Below are 16,822 nucleotides of genomic sequence, written 5' to 3' on the forward strand. Positions count from 1 at the left end.
AGGACTCCCAAGGGCGGAGCTCCTGGCCTGTCCAAATGCAAGGCCACCTTCGGGAAGCCAAGGGGAGCCCTCAGCTAGCAACTCTCTCCCTACGACTACAGGGATGTCTTCTAGCAGAATGCCCAATTCACTTTGGTCAGAAACAAAGTCAGTGGAAAAAAACCAACCCCAGGCAGCCCTTGGGCCCTGATGAGAGGTTAAAGTGCACAGTCTTTCTTTAGCGTGTTTGCTGGGAACAGACATTCCATGATTAGCTCGGGTAGTCCCCCTGATTACTGGAACACCTGATACAAACACAAGGACATGGCCAACGTGGTGGGTGCATGACCGACTGTCGCTGAATGGTGCAGAGCAGGTCTGCAGTGACGTGCCCTAAATCCCCACGGTCCCGGAACGGGTGTTATTGTGTTAATGTGTGGCATTTACCAGAGAGTAAGGTCCCACTGGGAGGCATACGGGTCAGCCTGCTCCCGTACCCCAGCCTTCGGGCCACCTGCGGACTCCCTGTTCCAGGAAGGCTGGGATTGGCTGGACTGGCAGCTGGGGACCCGGTTGCCCTGCCCACCTCCTTCCCCAGAGGGGAGAAGGGCTGGCCTGGGGGGCCACAGCCAGGGATGTGTGTGCAGAGGCAGAGATGGTTTCTCTGGAAGCCCCTCCTCGCCTCTTCTCAAGGCTGCTCAGGGACACTCGGTGACTTCTAGCTGGAGTTCAAGTGATTCTCTCCTTGTCTAGGATTTTTTTTTTTTTTTTTTTTTGCAAAGTTTCAAATATCCCAGCTCCTCCTTCTTTGCAGACATCAAGGAAGAAGTCATTTCCATTCCTCTTCTTTGTGAAAGAATAAAAACTTCACAAATAAGGCGCGAGGTCAGGTGCCAAGTGCCCCCATCCTGTCCACCTGAGTGCCATCGAGCAGTCCCACAAGGCCAGCCGTGGCGCCCAGCTTCTCCGCAGCCAGAGCTGACAGTGTTCCTGTAGCCTCTGCTCTGTGTGGTTCTGTCATGGGGGAGGCCCCGGCCCCAGGCCTCCCACCCTTACAGGCCCGAGACCATAACTCGGAAGGAGGGTGGCACATGTCTGTGGCGGGGGCTGGCGGTGGGGCTGACGCAGGGGCTGACGCAGCTGGCGTCCACGCCTCCAATGGACGGGAGGTAGGCGTGGTGGAGGATGGGGAGCTGGAGGGACAGCCGGCGCTGGATGCTGTGGCAGGGAGAGGGAGGGAGGGAGAGAGAGAGAGAGAGAGAGAGCGAGGAGAAAGGAGAGAGAGAGAAGAAGGGAGAGAGGAGTTTCAGTGAAGGCTATCTGGCTGCTCACCAGAATGTTCCGTGGACTCACTTTGGCTAAGAAGCTGATGGTAGGAGAACAGTTCTCCTGAATCCAAGATCTGCCTGTCCCATTAGCTAACCATTCACCCATCTAGCAGGTATGTGGTGCAGGCCTACACCTGCCAATGACTGCCCTGGGAATAACCAGGGAGATAGTGAGCAAAGGGAGATGCAGCCTTCCTGAGTGTGCTGTGATTCTTAAGAACAAGGTTCGCTCATCTCATGGGCTTTGCTGCTGACACAGACAGTTCTCACTCTCGTAAGCCTCCAAATGGACTGAAAGGCTTCTTGCTGCTCTGTCCTTCCTCATTGGCTCCTCTGCCCCTGCCTTGTTCAGGACAGCAGCCCCTCTTGCTGGGCTGATTCCGATAGGTTCCTTCCTGCTCTTTCAGCTTCTTTGGCGACTAGTGTCATCCTTCCAACCCGGGGGAGGACATTCAGGGCTGCCTAAGATCTGTCTCTTGCCTAATACTCCAGGTGAAACTTCTACCCTCTCTCCACCCAAACCCAACCCTCTGGCGTCTACTTTCCCCTAAAACACTGCTTATGGCCACCCTTCCTTGCCTCTGCACATGCTCTTTCCCCAGCCTGGAATACTTTCTCCACCTCCTGCTGTGATGAACTGTTTTCCCTTCAATATCCAGTTTAAAGTCTTCTGAGCGAGCTCCTTCTTCCTTTGAGCTCCCAGAATTCTGGGTAAATTTCCAGAAGCACAGCCAGAAGATCCCTGGGAGCCAGGGGCGGTGTGTGACTGCTGGCAGCAGGGGAAAGGCGACAGCCTTCTGACTCCCTTCTCACTGCCACTCTCTCCTGGCCCGCTTCTCATCAGAGTCTCCCTCGGGCAGTAAGTCACCTTAACCGCGCTTGTGCGGTTCCCCCTGGTACCTGGGAAGCTGAATTCTTGGTATCCTTAGGCCTCCTTGTGTCCTCAGTGCTTGACTGCTCAGGGTGAGAGCCCCCCACCCCCAAGATCTTCACAGAAACCCAGTAGGTAGAAGTATTGCTATTCCCATTATAACGACGAGGGAAGTGGACAGGGTTTCTGTAACTTGCTCGTGGAAACAAAGCCAGAACTGGGGAAGATGGGTCTCCTGCTTCTGGGAAACCACAGTGCTTTGTGAGGGAGGCAAATCAACTCATGTGGGGCCACCTCATCCCAACAGGTGTGCCCCTAGTGTGCATGTGTGGCACCGATGGGCTCCTGAGACGGATGGGGACAGAGGCAGTGCTGTCCCCACACTCCCAAAGGACTTGTTCATTGGAGGGCTCTACCAAGGACCCTTCACAGGTGCTCATGAGGCCAGTGTGTTGGAGATCTCCTTTTGAAATTCAAGTTGAACCTCTGTAACCTGAGCTATGATCTATTCCTTAAGGCAAGAGGGTGCTGACAAAGAGACCAGGAAAAGAGGAGCTGAGGAATCAACTGTGACTTGGGAAAATGGTGTCTTCCCCGGGCACCTGGGAAGGGCTGTCTGCCTGGGCAAGGTGGGCATCTGTCAGTGCCTCTCAGAGCCATCGCATTTTGCTATCTGGTGGGATCCTGTTTACACTGGCATTCACTCAACAGACACGTGTTGAAAACCTACTCAGTGCCAGAACCTGCATTCAGTCCAAGGGACATGGGAGGGACTCATACCTTATCCCCAAGGTGCTTACACTCTAGTGGAGGGAACTGGCAAGTAAACCACTGATGACTGCCATATAATCATCAGTAATTATTCTGGAGTGTTAGCCAGTCAGGCCTTGGAGCTAACTGGGTTGAGAGGCTATTGTCTCTAGAACGAAACGTCCTCAAGTTACACTACACTTGGTGATTTGGCTGTCTTTGCTGGTTGTCACTTCCCAGGGACCACATTTCAGTGCTGACATTTCTAATCTCTGCTTCCAAGCTGCTGTAAGCAAGGAAGAACTAACAATGGCCAGTGGGAAAAAAACTGATGGAAATGTCCAGGTAGGTCTTTGCTTACATGTCAGCTCACTGAATCTTCCCTGATGGCTCTCTGTAAGATTATGACCCCCAACCTCTTTCCCTACTTTATTTTCCTCCAAAGCACCTATGACTTTGCTTTTTAAATGAAGTTATTTTGTCACCAGATAGAACATAAATTCCACAAAGGAAGGGATTTTTGTCCGTTTTCTTCATTTCTATGTCTGACACACAGTAGATCTCGGTAAACACTTGTGGAGTCAGTGCATTTAGCAAGGTTAAGTTTTATACATAACAAAGGCAGTGTGCTACAGCAGGTTTGATGGTGGACAGACCCGGGTTCAAATCCTATCTCCTGCACTTAGAAACTGGGTGAGCTTTCACAAGTCACCTCCCCTTTCTGAATATGTTTTCTCATCTGTAAAATGAGCATTATAATTTGACCTGCATCATGGGATTGCTGTGGAGCTCAAATAAAATGATGCATGAGAAAACGTGGTGCAGACTGAGATTGCTGTGCAGGAGTAATGTACTCTTCCACAATAGTTCTCAGGGAGAAAGTACTTACTGTTCTGGGGAGTTTATATCTTCTATAGGATCTTTGCATGTTCGCGAGGGCTCTGTTGTGTTCCACTGTAGCTGGGGATTTTGATCGAGGTGATTTTTTAAAATGGCCTTTCCCCCATCTGAATGTAAAACAACAATATCACAACACATTCTGTTAACTTCATTTTTTAAAAAATGCAATCTTTTGGGCGCCTAGGCGGCTCAGTCGATTAAGCTTTTGACTTCGGCTCAAGTCATGATCTCACGGTTTGTATGTTTGAGCCCCATGTTGGGCTCTGTGCCTGGAGCCTGCTTCAGATTCTGTGTCTCCCCCTCTTTCTGCCTCTTCCCTGCTCTTGCATGCTCTCTCTCTCTCTCTCTCTCTCTCTCTCAAAAATAAATAAATGTTAAACAAATTTAAAAAAATGCAAGCTTTTTAGGATGGTGCCCAAGGAGAGAGAATAGCAAAGAGCCCATTATCCTTCCAGAGCTGTGGTTTCTGCAGTAGCTCTTCCAGGACCAGGGCAGTGAGCCTAGAAGCTTCCATCCAGGGATAGAAATGGTGTCTTGGGGGATTTCCTTTCTCCAAGAAAAAAGGGGGGAAATCAAGTCAACCAATGTAGGCAACCTAACTTGGAAATGAGAGTTTTTAATGTAAAGTCCTTTTTCACTGGTGCTTAGGGATATAATAACAAAGGAAAAAGCCCTCCAAGGGAAAATATATATCCATAAGATTGCCAAAGATTGGGAAGAGTAAACTGCTGGTGGGAGTGTAAATTGGCATAATCTTTCTGGGGGGCACTAAGCATCGAACACTAAAAATCGTGCATATCTTTTACTCAGAATTTTTACTTCTGGGAGTTATCCGAAGGAAATGATGAAGGTTATGTGTGCAGTTATACACAGGATGTTCAAGTCAGCATTGTTTATAATATAAAAAAGTTGGAACTAATCTGAATTTTTCCAGTTAAAATGGATTAGTTATATACTCATGTATGTATGGGGTCTCCATTCAAAGAAATACTGTGAAGCCACAAAATGTGATGATATGGATGCTTTCAGCCTTCTGCTTCAGAACGACCCAGGGAGATTTAAAGAAATACAAAACATAAAAACCTGGGTCCCCAACTTGAGGGATCTGGAGGAGCACTGGTTTTTGTTTTGTTTGTCTACAGTGAGCAAACTTAGTGAATGTCATTTTGCCCCACGTGAGTGCAGTGGATCCTCCTTATTCATGGATTCTGTATTTGCGAACTCGCCTACTCACTAAAAGTAATTTGTAACCCCAAACCAATACCTGTAATGCTTTCGCAGTCATTTGCTGACACACACTGTGTTGGAACATGAACCCCGACCTTATGGTCGACAGCACTAGAATGCATGCCTACACACAAGAAGGCTGTGATGTGTCTGATGGAGAAAATCTGCGGGTTAGATGATCTTCATTCAGACATGCGTTCTAGTGCTGCTTACCAGGAGGTCAATGTTAATGAATCAACAATATATATTAAATAAGAGGTCTTCAAACAGAAACACATATATAACAAAATTATGTACTAATTGGTTGGCCAAAATGCCAACCTGAGAGAGCCTTGCAGGAACCTAACCCTGGGGACCTATTTCCCCAGGGAGCAATGGTTCAGTGTTCACCAATTAATTCATGGTTCACAGCAGCTTTATCAAACATAATCCCTATGAATAATGACAGTTGACTGCACATTCTTAGGGTAAATTCCAAAAGTGGAACCACTGGATCAGATCAATTTCTATTTCGACCAGCCATGTTTGAGAATGCCCATTTCCTCGACTGTTTCCTCAGACTCTCTGCAACTTTTTAATCTCTTGTCTTTGCCAGTCTTACTGGTGAAAATGGTATCTCACTAAGGATGTCATTTGCATTCTTTTAATAAGGAGTGAGATTGAGAATCTTTTCATAAGCATATGAATCTCTTGCACTTCCTTCTGTGAGAACTGTCTTTGCCCATTTTGTTTTGTGTTGTTGGTCTTTTTCTTATTAATTTGCATATAATTATATATACTTTATATAAAGTATATAAAATTTCTCTTTATATATAAGACAATAAGCTCATTACTTGAGTTACAATATTTTTTGGCTCAGTTTGTTTGAATTTTTGGTTACTTATGCTTTTTGTGTTGTTAAAAAAAATTTTTTTTGTAGTTAAATTTATCAACTTTTTCTTTTGTGGTTTCTGGGTTTTGCTTCAAACTGAGAAAGGCCTTCCCCTATCTGAGATTATTAAAAAAATTTTTCCTATGGTTTCTTTTAGTTCTTTCATGGTTTCACTTTTTACATTTAAATCTTTTATATGTAAGGTGTGAGGTAGGGATTTAACTTTACTCCTTTCCAGATGGCTATCCACTTGTCCCAATTAAATTTATTGAATAATTCCTTTCCTTTCATTAATTTGAAATGCCCACATTTCCAGATACAAAAATTACTATGAGTAATTTTTATTCTTTTAAAAAAACTTTTTTAACATTTATTTATTTTTGAGAGACAGAGAGAGGCAGAGCATGAGCAGGAGAGGGGGAGAGAGAGAGAGAGATACAGAATCTGAAGCAGGCTCCAGGCTCTGAGCTGTTTGTTAGCACAGAGCCCAACGCGGGGCTCAAACTCACGAACTGTGAGACCATGACCTGAGCTGAAGTCAGATGTGCAACCAACTGAGCCACCCAGGTGCCCCAGTAATTTTTATTCTTTCAATTTACTTGTTACTAATCTCAATTTAAACTTTTTTTGTAATCAACATCTTATGTAGTAAAAATTTTATAATTTGATTTTATAATAAGAATGCTATTACTTATGTAATAATAAAGGAAACTATAACAAAAACAAAAAAGAAAGTAAAGATTTTTCATTGATTTAAAAAGTAATTTTATAGCAAATTAGTGAATAAATGCTAATGACAAGATGCAAACAATAGAGAAGTATATTAAATGAAATGTAAGAAGAATCCTTTCTCACTATGCACATACTGTTCCCTTCACACAGGTGGAGCCTGTTAATTCAGTGTTTGTTCTCCCAAACCTTTTTAAAAATGCACTTAACAAACGTGCATGTGTGTGTGCATTTATGTGTACCATAATGCTGGCCTTCATCTTGCTATTTTCACTTGGGGATCTCTCCATATTTGCACAAATAGATTCGCCCCACTTTCTAATAGTTGTATTATGTGCCTTGTTTAGTTGTACCATCACTAACGAAACCACCCTAAATGATAAACATTTAAGTTAATTCCAGTGTTTCTCACCTACAAATAATGTTGGGATGAACATCATGTGTATACATCTTTGCCCACGTGGGAGTACTTCCCAGGGGCAAGATCCTGCCAGTGGTCTTGTTAATCAGGAGGTTTAGCATCTAACATTTGGATGTGCCAGACTGACTTCCAAAACACTGCAGGAGAATGCCTATTTCCACACACTCTTCACAGCACTGGTGATCTTTGGAAATGTTGCTGAAATGTAGGTAAAGACTGCATTGTGTTATTTTGGCTTGCATTTCCCAAGTGGTTGGGGAGATTGAGTGTCAGGTCAGATCTTACTGACCATTCCTTTCCTATACATTGAGACGGCACATCCGAAACTGAAACGTCGCTGGGAGAAGTAAGGCAAACTATTCATTAGGAACAACGTGCCGCCAGTCAGAACACTGTGAATGCTGGCCATGTCATGTACGTGTGCCACTGGAACCCAAGAGACTGAGAAACAGAAGCCCCCGCTCTAGGCTGGACACTGAGCTGTGGGTTCCAGATGCTGCCACTCTGCCCGTGTGGCTTCACATCAGCCTCACCCCTTCTCTGAGCCTCAGTTTCTTCATCTGTTAAGTGGAAGGTGGACAGCTGGTGTCTGATACCCAGGTCCCCACATTCCAGGGGCCCCGTCTCCTCCTACCTGTGCTCTCAGTGAAGTTCCCAAGGTTGAGGATGTCGTTGAGTTCTTGGTAGTGGTTCTGTTTGATGTAGGTGGTCTTTTCTGGGGTGTCTTGCAGCTGCATCGTGACCTCTTCCAAGTCTTTATCCAGCTAGAAGACAAAGGTTCTAGCTGAGTCAGAGCCCCTGGCCCAGTCCCTTCCCCGGCTCACAGGGCCGTGGGACTGGGCCTCAGGCTGCCCTCAGGAGGGCACTGAGAGCCAGAGACGCGCCGCATGCTGGGGAAGAGATGCGGAGGGCCCCTGAGGGCTGTTGCTGCAGGTGAAACTGTGATGGGGAGGGAGGGGGAATGGGCTTTGCAACCATGTGTTCAGTGTAGGCTTGTGCCCATCATGATGGAGCAGCTGGGCAAGCCCAGGGACGCAGGGCAGGAGAGTGTCAGAGCACAGGCTCTGAAGGTGGACAGGCCTGGGGGCAAACTCAGGGCTGCCCTTTACTGCCTATGTACTGGTTTGTGAGAACTGAGTCTCAGCTCCTTCATCTGTAGAATGGGGTAATAACAGTAGCTACCTCTTGTGGTTATTGCGGAGATTAAATCAGATGATGCATTTAAAGTTTAGCCCAGTCCTTAACACATAATAAGGGTAACGTGCTACTACAATGATATTACTATAATTATTGTTATTGGTACCTAGCAAGACCCCTGTAGGGGAGGGCAGATCTACGGGTTGGTTAGCTGTGGGTCTCACACTGACACAGAAGGTCAGGCCAGTAGGGGTTCCTCCAGAGGATGGACTGCAGGGGCTTTCAGGTTATAGGAAAATCAGATGCAAGCCCTGGGGCAGTTCAGCCCTTGAGAAGCCTTGTGTGTGTGTGTGTGTGTGTGTGTGTGTTGTGGGGTGGTAGCTGGGGAAGGCAGCAGGCATCTTACTATAGTATAAGGGAGAGAAAGCTATAAGCAGTAAAGTGTTGTCCTGATGTCAAGAGCACGGCCATTAATTTTTAAATACATTTTCCTGTGGAGAAGGAGAGAGATACCTTCTTCTGTGTGACTCAAACAGCAGGGCTAGGATCAAAGGAAGCCAGATTGTGATTCGATTCCAGGAAAAACAACCCAACATTTTAGGGCTTTTGACAGTGGCTTTGGTTTCATGTTTCCTGAAGTGGGTGAACTCTATTGCTGGAGTGTGCCAGTAAAAGTCAAATGTCAAGATATGGTAGTTCCAGGCACAGGGAGATCTGATAGTAACACAGAACCAGCAATGGGCTTTGAGGGGCAGAATCCTTTCCTACTTTGCTCTGGTGGCAAATGGGCTATCCCTTCCAAAGCAGTCACCTTTCGATGCACAGACAACTGTGTAATGGATCTTTGTGACAGACTAAGGTGAACCCCCCAAAAGGCTACCAGATCTAGCAAAGGCAAATACAGAATGCCCAGCCACATTTGATTTCCAGGTAACAATGAATCATTTTTTTTACTGTAAGTATATCCCAACTATTGTATGGGCCATCCTTATACTAAAAATACCATTGGTTGTCTGAAATTCAAATTTAACTGGGCATCCCATATTTCCTCGGACAACCCTATGTTTCCCTTCTTCTTCACGAATGTCCTGCTAGAGACTACATTTCCCAGCGTCCCTGTGTCTAAGTGTGATCATGTAAGTTCTTGCCAAGGCAACTGGAGCAGAACCAACATTGTACAAATTTTTGTATCACTTGCTTATCCCTTGTGTGGACTTCCTCTTCCCTTCCTGCGACTGAGGACAGGACCTGCCTTCCACTCGGTTTTAACTGTGCTGGTGAGGAATATGCCTTGGGGAATGGCGGACAGGAAGAGTGAACAAACCTCATCCAGCCAAGGCCATGGAGGCAGAGCTTCCTGCCAACCTGGGCCAATCTCCTCACGACCATTATGTGACAGAGAAGTATTTTCTTTGGGTCGCTTCATTTTGGGGTCTCTGTTATAGCAACTTAGCAAGTATCCTGACCAACACACTCGCCCTTATTTCTTCCCTGTTCCACTCATTGAATGAGAAGTTCTCTATGAAACACACAGCCCGCAGACCATGGGCCAGTCATACACATGGACCCAAAGAGACGTGTGCAGAAGGGGAAGGTAATTTGGTCTCCCCTCCCAGGTATAGAAAATCCAGAATTTGAGGTCTGGCTTGGGCACAAAGGATTCTAGTTGTGGCCTCTCTGGAATACTGAAGGACCAGTTAAGGACCCTCAGGACAACAGTGAGGTCTGCTACAGCAAACTCTCCTGTCTGAAAAATTTCTCTTCACCCCTTCCTGTCTCGTTGTACCTCATATAAATGAAGGTGGTTACTGGGTTTGGAGAGTGACAAATTAAGGGGTGTGGTCCCCACACACTTAGGAAGCTCCTATAATCTGGGAGCTCACAAATCTCTAAGAACTCCTTTCTTTCTGAGGATGCCTTGAATCGGGGCACTGCTGGACTCCATGAACCTGGGCCAGGGGATTCTGACAAACTGCCTATGTCTAGTTTATGTCCCCCCTGGTTCTGGTGGCCGTAACTCCAGCAACTGGGACTGCACAGCCTGATGCAAGAGGGTGTCCAGAGGGGGCGAGGTCAGGAGAGGCAGCCCCGAGAGGCCCTACTCTGGGGCAGAGGGACAAGACCAGGAGGCTAGGGCCCTGGCTGCCGGTGCTGAGGGAGGTACCTCTGTGATCTTCATTCGCAGGCGATGGTTTTCAGATTGCAAGCCCTCTAGGCGGGATGTGCTTGCTTGGTTCACGCTGGTGACTGAGGTGGACGTTTTTGAATCTTCCTTCTTCTGATTCTGAGTGAACTGGAATCGCCTGTTCTGGGTTGCTGCATCTGGGTTTGTTCTCAGAGTGATGAGCTGGAAGGACAAGGGATGACTGAAAGGAGAACCCCGGGGTCCTCCTCCCCGGTGTCCCATCCCCTCCGCCACAGCAGGTCCTGCATTGGAGGCAGCACAGACACAGGCTGGGAGCCCGGAGCCCTGGGTTCAGGCTCATCTCTGCCACTCGCTGGTGTGTGACCTTGGGCAGCCCCACCCCCCTCCCTCGCCGAGTCTGTTTCTTTCCTTGTCAGCAGAAGTCTGGTCTCCTGACCGAGGCCACCTGCATCCAGAACCCCCTGCAGAGCCCACCCCTAGGCCTGATTCCAGCTGAGCCGTACTCTGCCTTAGGCTTCGTTCCACATGGAAAATAACCCTGAGGATGATGTTGGAAGACAATGGATGGAGGCAAATGAAGGCTTCTGCTTTTTAGAACCATTGATGAGTGTTGAGGACAAACAGGTGACTAGTTCTGTCACGGACAAAAGTGTTGTTATATAAGAAAATAGGCCACTGCTTGATCCCGGTCTTACTCATTTATTCAAGAAACATTTCTGGCTTGAGTCTGGCTCTGGGCCTGCACCGGACAGCCAGGACTGAGGGAGGTGTGGCCCCTGTCTGTCAGGACCCCATGGTCCAGAGGCTGGAAGTATCCAGGGCAGGCTGGGCTGTGGGTGCTGTGGGCCTGGGCTGGGCTCTGTGGAGAGCCTGAGGGATGGTGAGGAAAGGGAGTTCCAGGGGGAAGAAGAGGCATATGCAAATGCAGGGGGGACCTGGGACTCAGGGTGCTTATGGAGAAGGACAGTTTGGATGGTGGACAGGGTTCTTAGGAGAAACTGGAGGAGACCCAAAGTTCCTGAAAGGCAGCCCATACTGGGGACTTGATTCTGGAGCCAGAGGGGCAATGAGGAGTTGTTGAGGGTAACAGAGGAGAGTGACATGGTCAGGGCTGGGCTTGGAGCCATCTGGCATCTTTGACTGGCATGAGAGGATGTCAGAGTGTAGGCAGAGAGATCTTAGCATTGGGCTGGAGCCTTGACAACCAGAGAAAGAAGGCATATACGGCATCAGTGTTCCAGGGAAAACACTGCTCGGGGACTGACTGGATGGAGGTGCCATGGGCAGTCTGTCTGGGGGACAATGGACCCCGAGTGATCTCTTTTCACCCCATTCTCCTTCCCCTACTCGGGCCAATAATTCCTTCTACCCTCTCTATTTCCCCTTCTTTTCTGATGCTGAGACCAGCCAACTGCAGAGGCTCCCAAGACACCAAGGCCTCTGGTTCACCTGCCTGCTGATGGGAAGGATAAGGTTTGAGAAACATCTCTCAGGCTGGTCTTCAAGATCAGTGCTTCTGATGAATGGAAAATGTAAGTGGCTGTTCAAAGTGGTTATTCCTTTTTACCCACTAACACTACTTCTGCGACTCTATCTGAAGGGAGTAGCCAGAAATGGGGATCATGTGTTATGTAGAAAAAAGTTAATTTATAATATAAAAAAAATCTGGAAATGACTGTAATGCTCATCAATAAGGGAATCAAGCAGATAAGAAGACACGGGGTATCCCCCGTCAATGGTGGTTATGCTGTGAGAAAATGCATAGGAGACATTAACAGTGAAAAAGGCAAACTACAAAATGATATGTGAGCTCTCATCGCAGCCCTAATGGGAAAAGCATCACTGCCTAACCATTTAAAAAAGACTGGAAGCGGGGCACCTGGGTGGCTCAGTTGGTTAAGTGTCCGACTTCAGCTCAGCTCACGATTTCGTGGTTCCTGAGTTAGAGCCCCACATCGGGCTCTGTGCTGACAGCTCAGAGCCTGGAGCCTGCTTCGGATTCTGTGTGTGTCTCTCTCTCTCTGCCCCTCCCCCCGTCTCAAAAATAAATGAAACATTAAAAAAAAAAAAAAAGAAACACTTATTAAAAAATACTGGGAGGAAATGCATAAAAACTATGTAGTTTTTAGTTAAAAAAACTAAAACAAAACATTAAACAGTGATTATTCTTGGGTGATGCGACTCTGTGAGATTTCTGGAAAATCTGGTTTTTACTTGTTTGCATTTTCCAAACTTTCCGTGATCATAACAAGTACAGAAAGCATAAAACTGCCAGAAGGCGGAGGAGGCCAGGTGTCCCCTCTGTGCAGGGTCCAAGACCAGAGGCCAGAGGGCAGGGTGCAGAGGGCGGGCCGTACCTTGGGCACAAACACCAGGCAGAGGGTGATGGTGCTGCAGAAGATGATGACCAAGGCGACGATGCAGAACTGCACGTTGGGCTGGTCTCGGGTCAGGAAGGAGACGGCGGCCCCGATGATACACATGATCCCCACGTTGTAGACACTCATCCCAATGTACTTGCTGTCGTTGAGGGCAGGGATGCTGACGTTACGCGTCTCCCAAGCCAGGAAGCAACCGAACAACTGAAATGGTGAGCAGAAAGGGGAAGTCATCATTATCACATGGTGGCACACACCTGCCACTCTGAGAAGGGGGGTCAGGGCCAGGCCTTCTGGATGTCACCCTCAGTCTCCACTGGTGGCCCCAGGTGGAGTCCTGCTGAGGAAATGCAGACTGGAGGTGTCGGAGCATCTGGTTCTCCTTCGCCCCACCACAGTTCACATACAGGAGGCCGTGGAGGGAAGGGTTTCCAGATGGGATCTCGACCGCCTCCCCTCACTCTAGAGTGAACACTGAGGCCCAGAGAGGAGGAAGAGGCTTGTCCAAGGCCACACAGTAAAACAGTGGCAAAAGTGGACTATGTTTCTAGAAGTTCAGTCCTGTCTTTTTTTACTGCTAAACAAGCCAGAGCACCTGTGTCTGGGACTTCTATTTACCTCCCAATGCACAAAGTCACTCAGAATGGAGATTACATTTCCTAACTGTCCTTGGAGCCAGGTGTGGTGTATGATAGGTTCAGGACAGCACCACGTAGGTGGAAGTGGTGTGTACAAGTTCTGGGAAGTGTCTATTAAGGGAAACGGTGTTCCTTTTCCTCCTTCCTAGTAGGAGTGGAGTATGATGGGTGGAGCTTGAGAAGCCATCTTAGACCACAACAGTCATCTTAGACCAAGACGTGGGAGTTGTATGATAAAGATGGGGGAGCCACAAGATCCAAGGAGCTGAGATTCTGGGAGCCCCCCACCAACCCTAGATTGCTTATCTGAAGAGGGAAGTTAACTATCTCTTAAGAAACTATCTTTTCTGTCACTTGCAGCTCTACTCCTAACCAGTATATCTCCCAACAGAAACGGACAAGGTAGAGGTTCAGTGTGATCTAAGCCTTAGCCTTCCTGGGTGGTCTAAGGGGAGGGAAGGTTGTGGAGGAAGTGCAGCCGGAATGCCCAGCAGAATGGTGGTGTGGGCGGGGGTTGGGGGGAGAGCTGACCAAGACTGCTGACTGTTCAGGGCCTTCAGCTGTAGTCCAGGCCCTTCCAAGAGGACTTTCCTCAAAGGCCCCTCTTTCCTCTGACCTCATCATCGCAGCTCAGGGCATCCAAAACTGCATGGCCACTTAATATCACCCCGAGGGCTTCTGTTTTCAGGTTTGACTTAATACGGCAGCAGCAAAATGCCATGTGGTGGAGGGCAGCTGGGCACAGGCCGGAGGATCTGGAATCTGCTACTCTCCATTGGCTCTGTGATTTGGGGCAAGTCACTTCATCTCTCAGGGCCTCAGTTTCACTATCTGTGAAATGGGAATAATAATAATACCACCTCACAGGGTTTGTATCCAGATGAAATGAGAAGATGACTGTAGTGCTGCACAAAGCATTTTGTAAACCAAAGTGTCTTGTACAAGGGTAAGTTAAAAGTCATTTTGTAATTGGTATTATTTATACAACCATGGCTGCTTTCCTCTCCTTTTCTCTAAATGTGTTATCTCACAGACCAATTTATTTATTTACTTATCTATCTATCTACCTATAATTTTATTTATTTATTTATTTATTTATTTATTTATTCATTTATTCATTTATTCATTTATTTTTGAGTGATCTCTACACACACACTTGGGGCCCAAACCTATAAGAGCTGCATGCTCCATCAGGTGAGCCATCCAGGCACCCCCAGACCTATTTGTTTTTTAAAGATTCCTTTTAAAATGGGGAGCGAGAAGCCCAGGAAGCAGATGCTGAGTGAGGGAAAGAATCCAACGCTGTTGAAAGTCTGCTTTGTGCTAGTTCCTTCGTGTGTGGGCCCTTCAGTCCCACAGTGCGTATGCTGGCTGGGCTCTGCGGTCCACTTCTTCCAGGGAAGAATCACAGGCCGGACGAGCCTCACTGACCTGTCTGGGGGCCCACTACACCATCACAAGAGTCTCTACCAGTCGTAAAATGTGGGCGAGTCTGGGGACCTGGTGGTTGGCTGCAAATCTCTGAAGACTGTCGGGAGGAAACAGTAACTTGTTCTTAGGCCTTCAAGGAGTAGAATGAGGGTTCATGGGCACAAGTTACATCAAGGCAGATTTTAGCTGAAGATAGGGAAGAACTTTCTAGAAAAATAACCCATCTATAGTGGGTTGAACAGTGGCCCTAAAAGACATGTCTATATCCTAATCCACAGAGACTGAATATTTGGAGAAGGGGTCCTTGCAGATATAAGTAAGGGTCCTGAGATGAGATCATCCTGGATTATCTAGGTAGGCCAAAAATCAAATGATAAGTGTCATTGTAAGAGACACACAGAGGAAAGACCTGGAAAAGAGAGAGGGCCATGTGAAGATGGAGGTGGAGATGGAGTGATGGAGCCCCAAGCCAAGGATGGAGCCATCAGCTGCTGGGGAGAGGCAAGGAAGCATTTTCCCTGGAGCCTCTGGAGGGGGCACAACTCAACCTTGGTTTTAGACTCCTGGCTTCCAGAACTGTGAGAGAATAATGTGTGTTGTTTTAAGCCAGTCTGTGTTTACCCATTTGTGGTAGTTTGTTACTGCAGCCACAGGGCACTAATACATCATCCCTGGGTGGCACAGGCCACTTTGAGGTGGGTGAGGTCCCCATCACTAGAGGTGTGGAAGCAGTGAGTGAACAAAACTTGTTGGGGATGCGCACTAGGGGCCAGGAGTCCTGAAACATCTGACAGGAGAGTGGGCCTGCAGGGCTGGGCACACTCTTTCCAGCCTTAAAGTGCTGTGGATTCAGAGCAGGAGGACCTGGGGGGTGGGTAGAATTTTAGTCACAGACCCTAAGGGCCAGGACGGCTGTGGGTTATTCCGTGCATACACTGGAAACAGTAAAGCACGTGTGCTGCCAAATACAGGTTTTATTGACACGATCTGACTGAAGGTAATAGCTTCCCTGGAAGAGATATAGTCATCTCCAGCCACTTTTGCAAGTAGGTGGGGAAGATAATGGATGGTCAAAACGTTACAGATAAATCCAGTTTAAAGAGTCAATCGGATTCAGCATAATCTAATTTCACAGTGTCTCAGGATCAGGGAACATGGAGCCGGAGGCGTCCTGGAGAGTCTGGTTTCACTCTCTTTATTCAGCAAGTGCTAGGGGTCTCAAGTCATAGGTACCACCATGCTTCCTGTGACAGGGAGCATTTCCTTCCTAGGGGGCGCCACCACATCTGCAGACACTGCTCTGTTGGACAAAATCCTTCTTTACTGTGGACTCGAAAGCTGCCTTCTGGCAACTTTGCCCACTAATGATGGATCTGCCTTCCGGTCCATGCCACTGTCTCTGACAGCTCTAGTGACCATGTCTCCTGAGTGCCCTTCTCCAAGTGCAGGGCTGCTGGCCAGCCTCCAAGTCCCAGTTCCACTCCGGGCACCTCCTGGGGACACCTTCAGGGTCATTACCTTGTGGGGCCCAGATTGCAGCCCAGTGATCTTCAAAGAATCCCTATGGAAACTGGTCTCAACCAGTATGAAGTTGGGGACAATCTTTGCCTAGGGTTGCCTAGCATATGCTCCTCTGGTGTGGCCCCTCAGTAACAGTTCTCTGAAGCAGCAGGATACGTTCGAGCAATACAAGAAAACCTGGTTTACCTGACCTTTGGAGAGGGCTTCATTCTTGGCCTCTAAGTGGAAGCTATACAGAGGCGACTTATATACAGATGGTGACTATATGGATGGTGACCTAACTTTCCTGTACAAAGACCTAAGGAGGGTATGGTACTTGGTTTCCTGTCACTGGAGGGATTTCAGTGGAGGCATGGTTTGCACAGGATGTGGAGAGAAGAGTCAGGGGTCAAGCTGGGATAAGGTGGGGGTGCGGCTGTCCTTTTCAAATCGTTCCAGATGTGTCTGGTGGGCTTGGTATGTGACCTTTGACGCCAACAGTTGGGTGGAGTGGAA

The 16,822-nt window shown here is 47.7% G+C and overlaps 1 protein-coding gene across 1 annotated transcript in view; it reads right to left on the minus strand.

Moving 5' to 3' along the window:
- Nucleotides 1-712: 712 nt before the first annotated feature.
- Nucleotides 713-16,822, minus strand: part of GABBR2 (gamma-aminobutyric acid type B receptor subunit 2) — a 347,631-nt gene continuing 331,521 nt past the window's right edge. Inside the window, exons 15-19 of the mRNA XM_060609214.3 lie at nt 12,717-12,941; nt 10,378-10,560; nt 7,711-7,840; nt 3,818-3,935; nt 713-1,197 (exon numbers count right to left, since the gene is read on the minus strand). Coding sequence (XP_060465197.1) covers nt 1,032-1,197; nt 3,818-3,935; nt 7,711-7,840; nt 10,378-10,560; nt 12,717-12,941 — 822 coding nt within the window. The 3' untranslated portion in view covers nt 713-1,031. The remainder of the gene's footprint in view (nt 1,198-3,817; nt 3,936-7,710; nt 7,841-10,377; nt 10,561-12,716; nt 12,942-16,822) is intronic.

The sequence above is a fragment of the Panthera onca genome, chromosome D4 (genome assembly GCF_046562875.1).
Source record: "Panthera onca isolate mPanOnc1 chromosome D4, mPanOnc1 haplotype 2, whole genome shotgun sequence".
Taxonomy (NCBI): Eukaryota; Metazoa; Chordata; class Mammalia; order Carnivora; family Felidae; genus Panthera; species Panthera onca.